We start from the raw sequence: 19,285 nt of genomic DNA on the forward strand, positions 1-19,285 counted from the left end.
TGTGCTCTTCCTACTCTGTCCTACCTATGGCTGTGCCCGCTTCCCATGCATTTCGGGAGTGTAGTGAGCAGTTGACAGCTTGCCACACACCGCTCTCTTTCAGTTATGCTTACTCGAATGTACGCCCCCTCCCGTAACTTTCAATCTGTCTCTCAATGTGTAATATACAGTATGTACATGACTTGTGTCGACTTCATATTGATACTAGAGGTAGTAGCGCGTGTGGGAGCCCTAACATACATTATGTACGCACGTAGGTATGCAAGTTGCATGTAGGTACCTATGATTCCACACCGACTCTACATGCACGAGGCGCACGAGGCGCCCTATTTCCTGCCTCCTGCCTCCTGCCTGCCTGCCTACATATTATACCTATGCACTTCAGGCCTTCATTTCGGTCTGCGCATGCGCTCCGCATTGCCTTGGATTGGGAACAAAGACTGTGATATTGTCGAGGAAAGCATGAGTACCTAAGATACTACCACCGTAGACATGCGGGTGGGTGTAGTTTGCTAGATTCAGGTCAAGGCGTTATTTAGACTTCCTGTGAGCCTACCTAGGTAGGTAGGTGTATATCTAGGTAAACCTAGAAGTGTCATTGAAGACGTAAGTATGTACACAGGCGCCCAGCCTGCATAGCTTACAGGAATAGGTACCTACCTCCCTACATTATAGAGCAGGACTAGAAGGTACCTATTCCTGTAAGCTATGCGGGCTAGGCACCTGTCTGCCTTCATGTACCTGACGTTAGTAGATATAGTGCATATACTAATGAAATGACAGCACTTAGGTTAGGTGACTTTCCGCACTTGTCACCTCAATTCCTGTTGAGCGCCATATCCGAGTCGCTTCAATCGGTATTCTCGTGAGAACCGGCTGGCGTCAAGCTACCTGCCGGTCCTTCTTGTTATCTTGTTACGCAGCCCGTCTGAGCCCTGAGTCGTTGCCATAGTTTCGGACCTCATCGCTTCTGTTATCTTCGCATTTGTCCGATTAGGTTGATCGTGGTCCGTTAGCCGTAGAACGAACCACGACCCCGTGGCATCCCGACGCCTTGCGCCCAACGCCCATCTCAAATTTGTGTAGCAACGTTGGCCGTCGAGTTCTGGTTGAAATCAACGCCGTCCCTAGCTCCCGACTGCAGTCCCCCGTTTCTTCGCTATTGAATGTGGTTGTCGATGCATGGAGCCTTCTCGCTGAATGCTGATGCTGCTGCGGCTGGAATTTGCCCCTCCAAATGTACATCACTCAGCTGCCGTAAGCCGTGCCCTGGCCAGCAGGCTATCATGAAACCATTTGCACAGAGAGGTTTCTTTCTTTCACGCTCCCTCTTGAGCCCTTGATGTTTTAGTTACAGCGAGCGAGCGAGCGAGCCAGATGTTGCCCCTAATACAAAGGCACCCGATGGTGCACCACTCTCAAACTTATACAGCTTCTCCGCCACTCTTCATGCCTGGCCACTATCACCACCACCACCAACAACAACAACAACAACACCAGCAGCAGCAGCACCACCACCACCAACAGCAACAACAACAACAACAGCCGCCGCCGCCGCAGCCGCCGCCACTTCCATTGCATCAACATCCCTACGGAAATTCCTCCGACGCCAACGTTAACGCTCGTTCCTTTCCGACTCCGCCCACTTCCGGGTTTGTTCCTCGTTCTGCCGTTCCCCTTCGTTTATCGCGACCTGCAGTACCATCAGTACCCCTACACACGTCGCCAAACGCCCGCCTGGCGCCGCACCAATTCGTCGAAAATGGAGAGCATCGACTGAGGCGAAAGACGCCCAACGGCACCATTGATGCCGGCTACGATGGGAATCCAAGTCATCTCGCTTCCGGGCCTCCGCCTTTCAAGCACATGGTCCTGCCGACGTCCTCAAAGCCCGTCCCGTTTGCCGGTCCCTCACAGAATGCTTCGCGCTCTTCGTTATATCCCGTAGCTTCTTCCGCTGATCGGTGGTCATACTCGTCTTCCTTTTCTTTCCATACACCCGACGGCCCTAGTCTGCTTCCCCTAGATTCCAATGTGCTTCCACCGGGAAGTACTCTGCATGTTAATTCTCAAGATCTCGCTACCGCGCTGGCGCTAGATTGTGCGCCTAGTGGGCCAGTTGCAACCCATCAAGTGTATAACAACCTACCTCGAGTGCCAACCGCCCTGCAACCTATACACCAACAATCACCAAGTCCAGCCTTATTTCACAACGGCGCCATGCTCCCAGCTGCCATATGGCCTGAGGCTAACTTATCTAGCTACTCCTATACTTTCAGGCCATCGCCTTACCAGAACCAATTTAACACGCAGGCCATCCATCACCATGGGTCGGATGCATTTGTGGCGCCCTTCTCTGCCATGAGCCTTAGATCCGGATTTGAACCACACCAAGCTTCCATTCAAGTACCATCGCAGAAGCTCGAATCCCTTACCTTGGAGTCTACAGCTTTCAAGCCGAGCGAGAGTCGCGTGCAGGGAATTCCCTCGCCTGTACGGTTTCGGGAAAAAGTTCTCACTCATGCACATCGTTCGTATTTAGAACTTTTAGCTTATCAGCATCAAACCAAGAAATCTCCACACCGCTCTGTTGGTCCACGAACTTCCTCTAGAATGGTCATCTTCCCCAAGCTTCCTAGATCTTCAAGTTATTCGAGCAGTGTATTTGCCACGCAGCATAGTCAGGAAGAGCTAGACTTTGCTGACATCAGACGTGGAAATCTTTCCACGTGTCCTGAATCTGAACTTCATCCAGTTGCGCATGGGCAGTTGAATCGGAACCATCATCTTCGAGGACCCAGGGCACATAACCCAGCACCTTATAATTCTCTTGGAACTGACAACAGCTTACGAGCTTCTGATCCCAGCCATGCGGTACGAGAACGTGTGCTTGTCACACCTCTCACGAGTGCCAAGGCTGCCATTGACATGCTGACCAACTTATGCGAACAGAGTGATTGGAAATGGATCGATGGTATGCTGCTCGGTGGCTGTCTTCACTATGGCCTTGAACGTTATGAACAGTCTCTAGAGTGGTTTCAAAGAATCGTCTCTTTGGACAGTGGGTATGGCTCTCTTACTCTAGTCCATGTTGGGACTTGCTAACTTAATCCCTTGCAGTCATGTTGAAGCTATGTCAAACATGGCCGCCTCGCTGTATTGTCTTGGTCGCTGCGAAGAAGCAGAGAAACACTGGATGCGGGCTGTACGTAGACAGCCTAATTATCTGGAAGCTGTAGAGCATCTAGTACATCTACTATGCGCAAATAACCGCAGCAAAGAGGCCGTTGAAATCATCGACTTTGTTCAACGGTCACTGAGACTTCCCAACAACTCGCCAAGAAACAACACAGGGAATGAAGCCCGCATAGGATCGACACATACTCCCTGGGACTCTGGAATACCACGAATTGCATCTCAATCAGCCTTAATAAGTGACTCGGAGCGGGCCGAAGAATTTGAAGCTCCGGGTTTTGGCTTGAGCGGTTATTCCGTTCCCGCTAGCGAGAACGGCCGCGTGATCGCGTTGATCCATGCTAAGGGCAACATGCTCTACGCGTTGAAGGATATCGACCAGGCCTCTGACGCCTTCGAGGAGGCTGTATTAATCAGTACAGGGAAGTCACTTCAGTGTATTCGATCGCTTATCTCTAGGATTCAGTCTGTCTTGTCGAATCCTCTATCGACTAATAGAATTCACACTTTATCAAGTGCACCGTTGTTGCTACCACCAGATGAAGCAAGACAAACTGCTCGACTAGTGTTTACCACCACTGGCGAGCTTCCTGGTCTACGATATGTGCCAGAAGGTATGCCAAAGAAGTCAGCCATATCCACTACTAGTAATTCACTTTTGTCTTTGGCGAAAATTTTTCAAGATGCCATGTCCAACGGTGGTGCTTATCCAAAACTGCTTCGCCAACCACCGGGAGTTGGAGATATTCTTGCCTTGTACTATTTATCGCTCTCCCTCTCTGAAAGCCCGTCGACTGCCAACAATGTTGGTATCCTTCTCGCCAGCATCCAACATACGCGAGCAGCATCCCCCAATCGCACATCGGAGTCCCTTCCTACCCCTATTGCTGGGATAACACCAGGCAGTGGACTTGCCCTGGCACTTGCATATTACAATTATGGCCTAGGCCTAGACTCAAAACATGTGCATCTTCATACGAACCTCGGTAGCTTGCTTAAGGATATTGGCCAGCTAGACCTTGCCATTCAGATGTATGAGCGAGCTGTTGCCTGTGACGGTACTTTCGATATTGCCCTAACCAACCTAGCGAATGCGGTTAAAGACCGTGGGCGCATTAGTGACGCGATCATGTATTATAAGCGTGCTGTCAATTCAAACCCACAGTTTGCCGAAGCTGTTTGTGGTCTCTCTACGGCACTAAACTCAGTTTGTGATTGGAGAGGCCGGGGCGGGGTGTTACTTGACCACGGGCGGTATGACCGTTGGCACGTCAATGATGATGGTATGTTAAAGGATGCCAGAGAGGAAGGTCTGGGCAGTGGCTTAATGAAGAAGGTGGTGGCTATTGTTTCCAAGCAGTTGGCAGATTCATCCCAATGGGGCATGGGCATCCTCCAAAATGGTGAACTAGATGTTCTGGTGCGCCAACTGAGGACATGCGTAGGAGGCGAGTTGGGTAACGGTATAGACGTGGAGGCCGAGCTTAGAAATTGGGCTGGCCGACCATGGGAGGGTTCTCGACTCATTCGACTCATTGAACGCGCTACGAAAGTGATGATGCGGCGTTGGTATATCGACCAATTCGTTACCGGCCATTCCTCAACCTCTGACTATGTTAGGCTCAAGCTACCAGCACAATTGCCCGTACCCGCCGCCCCGACTGTTCTCCCATTTCACACCTTTACATGTCCTTTAAGTGCTAAAGACATTCGGATGATCTCACAACGAAATGCGGCAAGAATAGCCTGTTCGACTCTAAGATCTCCTTGGCTACCCACCACTGTCTATCCTCCACCACCGCCTCCAAGCTCTCATCTCAACATCGGATATGTCTCTTCTGATTTTAATAATCATCCTCTTGCTCATCTGTACGAACTGCTTTCCTACATTTTTCCATGCTTGAACCGTACATATATGCTAATTTGATGCTATAGGATGCAATCAGTCTTTGGGTTTCATGACCCCCAGCGAGTCAAGGCGATCTGCTATGCCACGACTGCTAGTGATAGATCTGTCCACAGGCAGCAGATAGAGCACGAGGCGCCTGTTTTCCGGGATGTGAGCGGTTGGTCCTCCGAACAGATTGTACAGCAAATTGTCAACGACGGCATTCATATCCTTGTCAACTTGAACGGCTATACTCGAGGCGCAAGAAATGAAGTTTTTGCAGCACGACCAGCTCCCATACAAATGTCATTCATGGGCTTTGCTGGCACGCTCGGTGCCGAATGGTGCGACTACCTCCTAGCTGATGAAACAGCAATTCCGCCATCAACGCTACGACCACCGAGGAGTAATCTTGGCCTAGATGATGTTTTCCGCGACGAAGAATTCACAGACGCGGAAGACTGGGTTTATTCGGAGAACATCATCTTCTGCCGCAACACATTTTTCTGTTGCGATCACGCGCAGTCGTGCGAGGCTGAGGAGACGACCATCACCTGGGAGGACGAACTGCGTCGTCGATGGAAAATGCGTAGGGAACTCTTCCCAAATCTGTCGGATAATACCGTCATTATGGGTAATTTTAATCAACTCTACAAGGTACGCCTTGCCATATCGACTTTGTCAGTATTCTTAGCATCCACCTGCTGACTTCAATATTCAGATCGACCCCTCCACGTTTCGTACTTGGCTGCGTATTCTTTCTAATGTACCCAAGGCGGTCTTGTGGCTACTCAGATTCCCTGAGCTGGGAGAGAGCAACCTCCGAAAGACCGCTAAAGCGTGGGCCGGGGAAGAAGTGGCAAACAGAATCATATTCACGGATGTAGCACCAAAGCAACAGCACATCTCGCGGGCACGTGTGTGTGACATCTTTCTAGATACACCAGAGTGTAACGCGCATACGACAGCGGCTGATGTCCTGTGGTCGAGCACACCGCTTTTGACACTGCCAAGGTACCCGTATAAGATGTGCTCGCGAATGGCAGCGTCGATTCTCAAGGGCGCATTGCCTAAAAATGCTGAGGGGGCTCGCGCCGCCCAGGAACTCATTGCCTCGGATGACGCCGAATACGAGGCCTTCGCAACTCGGCTCGCTAGTGGATTGAGCTATGAACGGACGAACGAGGCGTATTGTGAAGGGCGAGGCCGTCTAGCCGAGCTACGCAAAATTCTATTCGAGGCAAAGTGGACGTGTGCCCTATTTGATACACACAGGTGGGTATCTGATCTCGAGAGCGCATATGAAGAAGCGTGGCGGCGCTGGGTCACAGGCGAAAGCGGAGATATTCATCTGTAACACATAGGGACTCACAAACATACTGAGGTTGGGGTCTCTGCGCTGACGCATCCTAACATGCATAATGAGCGAGTTGTGCCCAGAACATGATTGTCAGTCATGTATGCCAGCTTGTACAACCAAGATGTTGGGACAATACCGACGGGTAACTATCTTGTCATGGTGCGCTTCAGTGGCTCGGCGGTCCAACTTGGCGGGTTAGCTCTTTTTTCTTCTTTTTTTTTGGCTCGAGATTGGACTGGAAGTGGTGTTTACTCGTATATCTGGTTCTGGCCACTCATTCCATCTTTGTTGTTATTTTCCCTCTGTTTGTAATTACAGGGGCAAGGGATATTTTTCAGGGAACTAGGGATATAGAAGTGACGGTGACTCGGACCAAGTGCTGGTAAGGTCTCGTTACTAAAGAAAGGGATATCGGTCGCCTCAATCGCGACGGAGCGGGCGTTTTTTTTTTTTTTTTTTTTTTTTTTTTTAAACGCTTTACTTTTTCCTACTTAACATTATTTATATCCGTTGGGCAGTGACATACTCAGACTTTCAAAGCGCGCAGCGCTGAGGTCGAATGTATTTCGGCTTTGATATTTTATTTTGGGGGTAACGATCTTGCGTCGGTACCATTTTCCCGGATAATCGAAATGGGCCTCGTTACTCAATGATAGCCGCAGCAATAAGGTATAGCGTGACCATGGCCCATCTCGTCTTCAACCTCTTCCACTTCCTCGTCATTGAAAGATGATAAGTGGTTCATGGGATTCTTTTCCTTCTCAGACCTAGTATTTGTGTCATGAAGACAAATACTGTAGGAGCGGTGCGAGAGCAAACACTAAAGGAACAGACGGAAAGTGGCAACTGCTGGTCATGCACATGTGCATCAAGGTCGTCATTGTGGCCTCATTACCTGGAAGCTCAATCGAGGTATTTGTTACGAAGCGTGTAAAACTCTCACGCACAGTTTATGAATCTCCACAGCCCCCTATTGGCATCGTGGTGATCAAGACAACGGTACAACTCAGGTTGTGCTCTAATCCATCAAAACCGGTACACTCGTTAACGGTGATGACGGCAGCCTTAGCATAGCTAAGGTAGGGCTTAGACTAGGCTCGGGTTAATATTCCCTTAGGCGTGCTATTCTGAGTAGGCCGTGTCTATCAGTGTGCTTGTAGTGTATATGTAGCGGGGCAAAACACAATCGAGAGATCTACGTCGCAGTGCTGTTCAGCTTCGGTATTGCTTGGGAGAGGTAGGGATACAAGATGTGAGTTAGATGACGAATCCTCCATTTTTTTCGCGGCATGGTCATCGGGTGCCCAATTGGCGTGTCGTACTATACACACCCTTGGTATATATACATGCAAGTGAAGATCGGATATATGCTCTCCTTCAGCCTCTCCTTTGTAATCTAGATAGGCGGGTTCACGAAATTCAGGTGGTCCAAAGACCTATTTCTAGGGGAGGGGTATCAATTGACTGTTGTGCTACGGGCTAGACTTGGTAACGGTGATGTGGTCTTCTTGAGAATTCAGCTCGCGCGATGATAGTAAACACATATAGGTAGACGTAGTACGAACAAAAGAAGTTGGACTAGATTTTTCTTCCGATCAAATCACTACAATGTGCCCATGAACCTGGCTGCTACGAGTCCACGTGGCGACAACGTAGTATTATACGGTTCAGCTCTGTCGGCCAGGTATCGGGGACAAGCCTCAGTAGCACCGACAAGAATGAGACAGCATCGTAATGTCGTTCATGAGGGTGTGCCCACAATACCTGTTGCAACAATACATCAACATCTGGTGGGTTAAAGTCGGTGGGCGGAGCCTTTTCTTTCTGTCCTTTTTTATTTTTGTTTTTTATTTTTATTTTATTTTTTTAAAGGATTCTCGGCGTCGTCGTCGATGGCAATCAAAGGGGTGTGATCTCGGAGATCGTCAACTGGATTCCCAAGCCGGCGGGTCAGCCAAGCAAAGAACCGAGCACCTACCTAGTATACACTAGGTTAGGTGATCTGCTGGAGGCTACTCCAGGGCGTGCTCGACGCCAAGAGAAGCCAGCTCCCCGTTGCAGCCGCGAACATCCAAGGATGGGAAGAATGGGTGGTCAAGGGTGGTCTGACCGGGGAAGTGATGACAAGGGAGTGAGGAGGGTTCTGGAGCAGAGCTGGAGGGCGTTAATGCCTGCAAGTGGATTACGAAGACCGTTATTACTTGTTCTGGCTGTCAGTGCTCTGCTAAAAACGGTACTCCTACATGTAGGTATCCTTCGTTCACATCCTTTTTATTGTTGCACACACTACTTCCCTGCCTACGTCTTCTTAGATGCATTTTCAGAAGTTGCTGCCACACCAGTAGTAGCTTGTGGACAGCGATATAAGAAGAACCGAGAATCCTGTTTGTGTATATATACACCCAGGTAGGGTTGAAGAGACGGGTGACCGCGCTGTGAGAAGATACATGCATGTGTAATATACGAAGAAAAAAAAAAAAAAGGGAGCGGAAGCAAGAGAAGCCCACATACATTACGCGTGGAGAGCATTCATCTGGCTACGTGTGCACGTTATTCCGCTGGTATAGGCATGGCGGCGTCTGTATACATGATAAGTAAGTATGCGTGTTCACCATGCTGTCTCATATTTGTCTCGTATATGTATACCGAGGGGTCTGTCCGGTTACTTGTATCAGCTGCGCTACAGGACATGGGTTTACTCGATACCTTGTCCTTCATCCGCTGTGACCTTTACAAGTAGGCTTGATGGAAGTGTAGCAGTGGGCTACCGAAGAACAACAGGCGAAGTTCCTTTGTAGTGTTCTTCGTCTCGTCATCGTAGGACTTACCCGGCATACCATGAGGCTATTGTTACCACCGTATCTCTGGCCATGTAATCTCACTTGCGTTGGCAATAGCCTTCTGGTTTGGTCGCAAGCCGCCATATGAATCGTTAAGGCCTATTAGCTACCACCTCAGCCTTGGTATCATCGTTGTTGTCGGGCTTTCTTTTGCGTAGTTTTATCTTAAGCCAAAGAATTATGATACTACGAGTGTAAGGACTGAGGACAGGCATAAGACGAATACCGATATCCCCAAGTCGGCGCCTTTCTATCAATATCACACATTTGATACCAATATGAGAAAGCTCACGCTACCGTACCGGTAATACATGTAGACTGGCAGTACGCCCTGTGGGCGGAGGCTGAGAATGGTTACCTGCTGTAGATTGATTGATGTTTTCCTACACTGTATCTACCTACGTTTCCCATCGTCTGCCCATCGGTACTTGCTATTGCTAGGTATGTTCCTTGAGGCTTTCGAGGAGCTATACGCACCTCACACTGTACGGTACACTCCCAACCAGATCTTGCAATCCCTGCGGCGGCAGATTTGAGCCAGAAATGACATGGTTCAAGGGCTGCTCCTTGCCCCTCTACTGGTAAAGATCCCCATCCGGGATCATTTGTTCCCGCCGACGGCCATAAACCCACACTTCAATCTCTTTCGCCAGGGCCCCTTGACCGCTGCCCTTGACCCTGGTGTCAAATACTTACTACATACTTAGTATGTATACTATTGGTATGTACATACTATAGTAGGTAGTGCAGAATACAGGGTAGAGATCTGGCTCCGCCATCAATGCCAATAGACGATACACATCGTATCGGATGCCATGAAAACGCGGCGAGCGGGCATACATAGTACACACACAACCCAGCTGAAAGGTGGCGGGAAATAAGAAAGAAAGGAAAGAAAAGTCACACGTGGGAAAAGAGCCGAGTAGCGATGAATTGCACCACCTCTTCTGGGTTCACACGTGCTAACCAGTGAAGATATAGATAGCTACCAAAGCACGGAGATTTCACTTCATACAGTATGTTCTTTATCCCAGCCTGCGAATACCTACATGGATGGATTGACTTTACGGACGTACAGCTCTGCCTGGCAAGCTTAATTAGACCTCTAGTGGAATCCACACCCGAGATCCCGATTCATGCTCAGACAGGTGTCTCGACTGGGCCCTAGCCTGGTTGGGTTCGAGCCATCATGTAGGTATAAGCAATATACATGTACATTGGTAGTTATCCAAAGAGCTAACGGCGGTGCTTCACCTACATAGTAGTCTCTAGCGATTCGGGAACAACCACGACAAGCAACGCAGTGGCTGCAGAAAGACCGGGGGTCCTCGTCGAGACTTTGTTTCTCCCAGCGATTCTCCAGTGGCTGCCGACTAACTCGCTAGTGTACCCAGTCCAAGTCGCTCCCGCTACACTACCGGTATTAGATACAACATGTTATAGAAATCCCTGGTTTGGCCGCCCATGGTGATTCAGCATCTTCTGGGCACAATGCTGAGCACACACCACTTCGGTCCACGGCGGGCGTGTCCATACCACGTATGACACCAAGGCCCGAGTATAGCAGACTACGGTACGGCCCAACACGTATATGCTACCCATCGTTGAGACTACACCGGGCTATCCCTCTGTTCTAATCCTTATTCGGGTTTCCCGGTGCAGGCCTTTCCCGCCTTGGTGACTTTGTTTGGTAATGGCCTGCTGAGCTCTGTTGCTAACCCTGGCCCCCGTTGCCTGTCTGTCGTAGACCAGGTCTATTATATATACGACACTAGATACCTACGCTACACCTGATGAGTGTGGGACCCTCATAAACGTACATACATAGTATATACATGTACTTATCGCGTACGCGGTACGGAAAACTGTATCGTGCGTACTGTACGGATGGGGATGCAAGCATTGCACCAGTAGGAGCCAGAGCAGAGCAACAGAGTAACGGCGCCACAACACCTGTGGTCCATGGAGGCGGCGATGACGATCCCAGCCGAACCATCTACTATGGATCCTGGTATATGTACGTACCAGTGGTGGCGGCCAAGTACTGTACAGCTGCAACAATATGTGATGCTCTGTTATTAATACTTACTGCTGTACCATGCCCACGGCTAACCTGTTCCATCTGACCACCGCAACGGATGGCTAAAGTAGCCAGGGCTATTTCCCCGATCTCTTTTCTTCCTTCGAGGAGGTCAGCTATTCTGTGCACTAGACACGCTTCCTTATTAGACTAGGGGGGTTGGACTACATAGTACACTTCGCACGCAGAGTACAGCATATCTATGGGTTGGGTCCCTCCATTCACGTTCATCACGGTCTACAGCTTTATGTATATCAATCTTATTTCAGCCGGTGTCTGTCCCGGTATAACTAAGACGGCCCCCCTTCTTCCCACGCCCCCTCTTCTTTCTCCGTTGTCAACCTCCTACCAAAAAGTGTGAAACCCATTCCACCATCAACGGTATTCGCCCAACTATCAACACATACTCGACTATGAACTCGACTATGAACACACACTCCACACTACTCACACATATATAATCGATATCAATATAAGTATTCTACGCAACGTTAGTAGATCGATCTAGCAACTGTAAGCCCAGATCACTGCTTAGCACGAGATCATTCAACCATTCGTCAACGGGACCATCAGCAGTTCGTTGTGGGAACTCATCACCAGCGGCCAGTCTAACTGAGTTGACCGGAGTATCGATAACAATATCCTAAGGATGGCTGATCATCGGAGAGGGCCGTGGTCCGAATTCGAGGATGCTGCCCTCATACAGCTCGTTCAGCAGCAGGGCCCCTTGAACTGGGTCAAAATCTCAGATACTATCGTCTCCAGGAGCCCTAAACAGTGTCGGGAACGGTACCACCAGAATCTAAAGCCAACGCTCAACCATGAACCTATATCTACGGAAGAGGGCCAACTAATCGAGAAGCTCGTTGGCGAACTAGGCAAGCGATGGGCAGAAATCGCGAGGAGGCTCAACAACCGGAGTGATAATGCCGTCAAGAACTGGTGGAACGGTAGTCAAAACCGTCGGAAACGCACATTTCGAAAGAAGTCGTCCGGTGGTAACAACGGTCATCGTCGACTAACCGCTCCCCTTGATCATCCTCGAAGACCACAGCTAGAGCTAGCGACTGGGACGGCCCATGTATTCCAGGCAGATCATCGCCATGAACCTCTCTCTCCTTGTATGGTCCAATACAGCCATACTGTGCAGAACGCGCCCCCATCTTCGGGACTTCCATCACCTCATTCAGATCGAAGTTCATTGTATTCTATCCCCGTTACAAAGGATACTTTACCACCGGGGAGTCCCATAGCTCTTCCACCGTTGCGTCGTAACAGCTACGATGCCATGAAACATACTCTTCGGCCGGAACCGTTATTGCCTCCCGTATCAGCGGCGCCTAACTTCCGGCTGCCACCAATACAAACTCTAGCAGTTGGTGAACACCACGCATTACCAACTGCTCCAAATTCACCCTCGGATTCGGGGCCTGGCGCAATACAGAAACAGCATGATCTTTCTCGTTCCTTTCCAAGGCACCCATTCGGCCCGGTTCATAGTAGAAGGGGCAGTCAAAATGATGATGGGGACGCGAGGCTGAGAGTAAGCCACATAGTAGATTAAGGCTAATAAACATGACTTGGAGTTTTGGCGCATTCTTCCCTCAGTGGCGGGCATTATTACAGACATGGGAATGGAATGGACAAGGGAAAAGGCAAAGGAGCATTGGATTGGCAGCAGGACGGAATACCCTTTGCGTTGATTCCCCCGATAGGCAATATGATTGCACTATCGGTTCATGTCTGTTTGAGAGCATGACTAGAGCGTATGCAACAGTAATAGAATCGATTCCAGGTCTTGTGTGCACACTGGTCAAATACACGAAGCTGGTTTTGTTAACTCAGGTTAACTATGATGAACATGCATCTCTCGTGATCTTAAGAAACCAAATGCGCTAACCGCAACATTAGACGAAACCTGGCATAGAACTATTAAAATTGATTCCCCTACGTAGACCTGTGAATATCTCAAAGGTCAAGTGCTACCTGGCATCATACCATGAGCATCTCAATGATCTATCACCTTTCAAGCTGCTGGACAATCATCTTCTGGGCCAGACTAAAAGATCTCGGGACAAGAGCTCTCCAGACACCCACTGTTTTCTCCAGTCTTAGATGGTAGTGGTATTATAAATCTGTCAACTTCAAATCGGATACCCCAAAAGCATACTAGATACACGGGGAGTATTCTGGCAACCTCACATTACCTATTGCAGTCTACCACAGTAGGTTAGAAGATCGGTAGTTCTACGCACTACTCCTGGGCCCATTCAGTCCCTCTTCGCTCTACGGCAGACGGAGACAGGCAGATACACCCGAGCGTGTTGAACGACCGGGTTAATGACGTCCGTGACTACGTCTTCTATTGCCCGTTACCCCTAGAGGAGGCTAAGAAGACGCCGGGCCACCAGGCCCCCAGACCACCAGACCACCAGACCATAAGCCACCCACAGGTGACCTACATGAAACGCACAGGCAACTCACGAATTATGCAATGCCTGCTCCCAATGGTCGCCGAAGCACCCAGACCAGCCAAACACGGCCATGCAACGGAGTAACACTAGCAGATTCCGGCACATGGGATTGCCCGTGTACAGTATAATCGTGAAAGTACTTCTGCTATTCGGCAAGTTGAACGAAAACAAGATGGATCTGACAAGAGATCCACGAGCGAATACTATATTGTAGACACGCCGCAAATATATACACGTACATTAATTAAGTACACACGCACTCACCGTCCCCTCCCCCCCCTCTCTTTCGCGCATACATACACGCAGATATGCATACCCAGAGAGCATGCACACACACGTACACACCCTCTCGTACACTGAGTACGATATTACGAAGAGGGTTGCTGTACACGTATCTAGCCTGCACGGATCGGCGGTGCCGCCCCTTCCCAAGGAAAACGGGCTGGGAGACTGAAAGCCACCCAAAAGTTTAAGGTGAGGGAAAACATGGGAAGAGGGTGCCATAAACGGGCTCCTGGGAATGGCGAACCACATATGGCAGGTTGCTGGGCGGCCGCAGAAGAACAAGACAGAAGTAGCGCAGAAGAACGAGGGTGGTTACGTTACCACATAGGTGGGCAAGCAGCAACGGATGAACACAGGCAACGCACAACACGTATACGCAACACCCGCAGCACGGCACAAGCAGGAGACCACGGGACACTGCCGTATACTGTTTTCCTCGTCCTCAGGTACACACTAATGTAAGGTCTATCTGTCACCGGTAGATCAGTCGCGCGTAACCCACCGAGCCCGCTCCGCCAGGCTGAGTTAGTGCAGAATTCAACCTTGGTTGTCCTTCTGTCCGTCCCCCCCAGAACGCTTTTCGTTTTTTCCCCTTCCTATCAAGTGCTAAGGGTACCATAGCAAGTGACGGTTGTAATAGCATCATCCATCTGCCGTAGTGTTACGTATTGTGTTTCTCATACACACTCTATCCAGACTAGTTTCATGTACTGGACTTTTCTCCTCATCACGCAAGACCCAACCCAGGGGGAAGAGGCAGTCATGAGGCTGATCCCATCCAGACTTTTCCCGCGAGCCACAATAACGCTCCGGACAGATTAAATCCCAGGCGCCAGGTAGCTAGATACAGTACGAAACGCACATACCTGCGCACGGAGAAGGTTTTTTTTTTCTTCCCCTCTTAGTAGAGCATTGGCAATGGAGAGAATAGATGGGGTGGATTATATTCCATATACGTTCCAGACCTCAGCTGGAACGTGCATGTAGGTAGTTATGTATGGACTGCGCGCGCGTGCCGTTTCCAGATCGGCTTTTATGCATTGACCCTGGCCCTGGCTGCGTCCGCAGAGCGAGTCTGTTCATTTTCTGTTCAAGTATACCTACCTACAGTACCTCTCCGTTGCATATGGACTGTACTATTTATCTCAAGATCTTAAGTAACAAGCCATTCTTCGGTTTCCTATCAACAAAGGGGTGGAATAGGTGTACACTGAGATGGCTAGCGTAAACTACCAACTTATTGAGCAAGCATAAGCAAAGAATGAAAGAAAGAAAGGAGGGTAACAGAGATGATAGATCATACCGGTAGATGATCTTGCATATTTAACGCGGCACAGCCTCCTCCGGAGATTTATTTGTCGATATCGGACCGGGGAATAGCAAGGGTTGAACACAAGTATAATTATATACTAAGTCACATACAGCGTTGCAACGGAATCCTGCGGCGACGGTGGAATGAAATACCAATACCCTCATCTCGACAACGGTTCACTTGTGTACCTGCTGTTCTGCGCCGTCTATAACAGCCGTTAAGCTAGAAGTACGTCGTAGTACGAATTCTTTGATTGGGAGTGGGCTACCCACCCCTTAGCTTGATGGTCCGTCGTTCAGGTAAGGGTATATAAATGGGTCCCCGAGGAATCCTTGCGCAGCTCAGGGGGGCCCGTGGATCTGGCAGGTCAGTCCCGGCAAATGTCTGTCTGGACCTTGGTTCCCTGGAACGACCGCCGAAGGTGGAAATTGAGAAGTGATCAACGGCAGGGAATATGGCGACAGAATCTTAGTCCACCCCTCATCCTAGCCAGCACCGCGCAGATGGGTCACAATACCTATATGTCTACGTGTAGCCCCGTGTACATGGCTCTGGGCGATGGTTGGGCACTTGCCCCGATGCTGGTGCTGTATCTCTCCGGTTCCATCGATCGAGTCTTCTGTCGCACCTAACCAGCCATTACCATTAATCCGTTCCCCCATCCATGGAGCTGGGTTCGATCATTGTACGTCAGCCCTTCTGCCAGAATCAATATAACAGCCTTACGGCAGAACCATATGGTTTTTTTTTGTTGTTTCTTGACCCAAGGGACCTCCATGTTTCCCCGATTTAACATGGGGAAATGATTTATGCGTATAAAATAGAGACGGCAGGCAATATTGTAGGCTCGCGTCTTTGCCTTCTAGTGACGCAAGCGCAGCACTGTACGCTTTACGTCCACCTGCTCTAGTTTTCATTGAGGTGTCATCGGGCTATGATCTGGCCAGTAATACTATGTCACTGGTTTCGGTATTGTAGAAATCCCTTTCAGGAAAGCGAATACTACTATGTATGTCATACTGTAGCTGGGTAGACCAAATGGGTAAAAGATGAGAGGCAAAAAACCGAACCAGGTTGGTAACAGTACGTCTGCCAGAGATGCACTAATGATCCTTATGGGAGACGATTTGGCGCTACGTAGGTCAGTGTTACCGCTTACGTCGTGGCCTTGACGTATGGTGCAGCAAGTCTAAACAAAAGACGGCCTAATAGAGCCGTCCAAGATGGACAGGTTGTCCCGAATGGGCAAAGTGCGCTCCTTCGAATACAATTCGTCACCTTGTGAGGTCTGCGCGTAGGGAGGGCAGCAATAGTAGGTACTCTCATTGTACATGATATGTTGTGCCTAATAACAGCGGAGCCAGTCAGAGAGAGAGTGCGTGTCTTGTACATAGTAGTGATACAAATGCCGTTGGTTCTGACTGGTCTCCCGATCCGAGCGGAAATGAAGCTATACTCAATATCATGCGCACTATTGCTCCGGGGTCGCTCCTTTGAGTAGAAGATGCTTGAATTGTCGACTTGAGACCACACTAAGACGTTTTCTTGTCGAAACACGGCATGGGTTGAGGTCGATCATGGCACATTTTTCTTCGAGTGGGCAGCTGAACTGCTGGCTTTGACGGGCGATCCTCGCTGATTGCCGTGGGCTTGGCAATAGACCCGCAGCAGTCTTCAGACGCAGCTCCGTGGAAGCCGGGGCGTGCCGGGGCGTAGGAGGACAGGAAGGTGGTGTGAAAGAAGCGGTTTCTGATTGAGTAAGCCATGCGCAACAATATCGGTGATAAGGTCGAGTGCCAGCCTATAGTACCTTCGTTCAATCTATGCAGGCTGATCAAGTCCCTACCAGAAACAGTACGAAACGAACTGCACCGAGCCGCACCGTAATGGGACAGAGGATACCTAGGTAGGCATGTAGCACAGCCTTCACCTACACCATGCTCACGGTGCTGATCCTAATACTCCACTGTATATGTAGCACCTGAAGAAGCTCGTGGGTCACATGGCAGCTTGTCCTTATTAGGCGCCGTTATGGCCCAGCCGTGCTCCCAGTTCAACGGCGGCGAGGCGACGTGATTGAATATTTCCACACCGGGACAAAAGGCTAAAATAGCCTCTCTAAAATGGCGCCTCCAACTGCGGCATGGCGTCTGACTTGATGCCTGGGCTAAACCGGAAAAGAAGGAGATTGCGAGGCTCGCTAGACATACAGGGGTACACGAACGATGGGGATGAGCACGCACTTGGAACGCGATTCTAGAGCGGCTCTCGTCTTGTGCTTGTACATGTACGTGTCGTGATAGGCAGGATACGCCAGAGTCCGGATATATACACGTACCTAGTGATTCGGACGAGGTCGCAAGGTGTGGGCTTCGTTATCTGGATAGATAGGGGGCGGTAGTACTGTGTGGTGGTTGGTATACCGTATTGTAATGGCAAGAATACCTCCTACTATGAAGGGGTTCCCGGGAATAGCGATGGGGAATATATTCTACCACGTCGTCAGAAGGTCAAAGACAGCGCGGCAATGCCTACCTACCTAGGTACCTACATAGTAGTATACTTCGTAGAGGGATAGAGGGGGTGTGGTTATCGGGTCTGAGAGGCGCCAAGGGTCGCGATGAATACCCATCGCAAGTATGTATACAGTACTGTGCGTGTGCGTGTGCGTGTGCGTTGGCGAACATCGATGTTGAACTGCTGTCCCGACAGACTGGGATGACTCGCGCAAGGAATACCGTTGTGCACGGCAAGTGCGGCGCGGATCACAATCCTGTTGGCTGACATCGTTGAACATGGCGAGCATGGCCAGCATCGTGCAGCACTAGGTATGTAATCGTGGAGCCCTAGCGCCGCCGATCTGGACTGGGGTGTATCCCGGCTCGCACGAATCAATAGCCTTGTTGTCCAGATTATGGTCGCCGACCTCGAATCTGCACTACTACCTACCCTGCCGCCCAACCCTCCTCTCGCCTCTGACCCTCCAAACGCATCGTCAGCAGCACACTGAACCGAAGAAGTCCCCAGTCCCTACAGCACTTACATAGTACATACACAGTAGTACATGTAAAAGTTCATCCATCATCGTCATCATCGTCATCGTCGTCATCCGCGTGGATGTGTGTGTGTTTGTGTGTCGAGGCCAAGTATGCTGCGGGACAGGTAATCAAACCAAGACGTCCCGTCGTTCCCATACCCACGATTATACTTATGTACTGTAATTCAGACACTAGGTACTTTGTATGCAAGATCCGCCACGAGATTCTGCCCGTCAAGGTTACCCCTTCCTCTCAATCTGATATGCTCCGCGTGGGGGGTGCTTGAAAACCATGACAGCTGAAGAAAGACTCGGCGGGTACCTAGTAGGCGAGGTAGGCTACAGAATGCAGAAGTACTTAACTAAATTACCGTACTAGTCAAACAAAGGTCAAACGCGATCGTCCGTTCACCGCCACAGCTCAAGCAACGGGACCATCCGAAAGACCGTTTCCACCCCTAGGTACGTTACCTTACTTATAGTACATCTACATGTACTCGCCCGTGCGACCACGCAGGTGTACCTATGTGTATATCATTATCGTGTATGCATGTACTAAGATGATAGTCTAGCCAAGGTACATGAGCACATGTTGTCGTATAGGTATACTGTATTGCACCGTGATACCGGACGGTGATGGAGTGATGCTGTACCTACCACATAGGAAGAGAGGTTACAGGGTGAAGCGAGAGAATAGAGAGAGGCTAGAGGGGGGGGGGGGGGGGGGGGGGTTTTAAAAAAAAAAATTAAAGGGAAAAAATACGGGCGGTGTGGCGTAAATTAAATTTAAGGTTTTTGGTGATAAAAAAATTAA

At 49.8% G+C, this 19,285-nt stretch overlaps 2 protein-coding genes across 2 annotated transcripts; both read left to right on the forward strand.

The window, feature by feature from the left end:
• The first annotated feature begins 696 nt into the window (after window positions 1-696).
• Window positions 697-6,869, forward strand: F5B22DRAFT_184071 (glycosyl transferase family 41-domain-containing protein). Its single transcript, XM_047969444.1, has 4 exons — window positions 697-3,065; window positions 3,121-5,064; window positions 5,131-5,740; window positions 5,805-6,869. The coding sequence occupies exons 1-4, from the start codon at window positions 1,378-1,380 to the stop codon at window positions 6,438-6,440; spliced, it is 4,878 nt and encodes a 1,625-aa protein (XP_047830641.1). The 5' UTR covers window positions 697-1,377; the 3' UTR covers window positions 6,441-6,869.
• A 4,842-nt stretch (window positions 6,870-11,711) lies between these two features.
• On the forward strand, window positions 11,712-13,208 carry F5B22DRAFT_184093 (Homeodomain-like protein). Its single transcript, XM_047969445.1, has one exon. It carries the CDS (start codon window positions 12,013-12,015, stop codon window positions 12,925-12,927), a length of 915 nt encoding a protein of 304 aa, XP_047830642.1. The 5' UTR covers window positions 11,712-12,012; the 3' UTR covers window positions 12,928-13,208.
• The last annotated feature ends 6,077 nt before the right edge of the window (window positions 13,209-19,285 follow it).

Source organism: Xylaria bambusicola (assembly GCF_022495145.1).
Source record: "Xylaria bambusicola strain CBS 139988 unplaced genomic scaffold F5B22scaffold_21, whole genome shotgun sequence".
Classification (NCBI taxonomy): domain Eukaryota; kingdom Fungi; phylum Ascomycota; class Sordariomycetes; order Xylariales; family Xylariaceae; genus Xylaria; species Xylaria bambusicola.

Bases quoted from the DNA above. Each gene is read 5' to 3' on its own strand.
- F5B22DRAFT_184071 (XM_047969444.1), top strand. From the start codon at position 1,378: ATGTTGCCCCTAATACAAAGGCACCCGATGGTGCACCACTCTCAAACT. The intron at 5,065-5,130 runs GTACGAACTGCT...TTGATGCTATAG, and splicing joins AATCATCCTCTTGCTCATCT to GATGCAATCAGTCTTTGGGT. The intron at 5,741-5,804 runs GTACGCCTTGCC...TTCAATATTCAG, and splicing joins ATTTTAATCAACTCTACAAG to ATCGACCCCTCCACGTTTCG.
- F5B22DRAFT_184093 (XM_047969445.1), top strand. From the start codon at position 12,013: ATGGCTGATCATCGGAGAGGGCCGTGGTCCGAATTCGAGGATGCTGCC.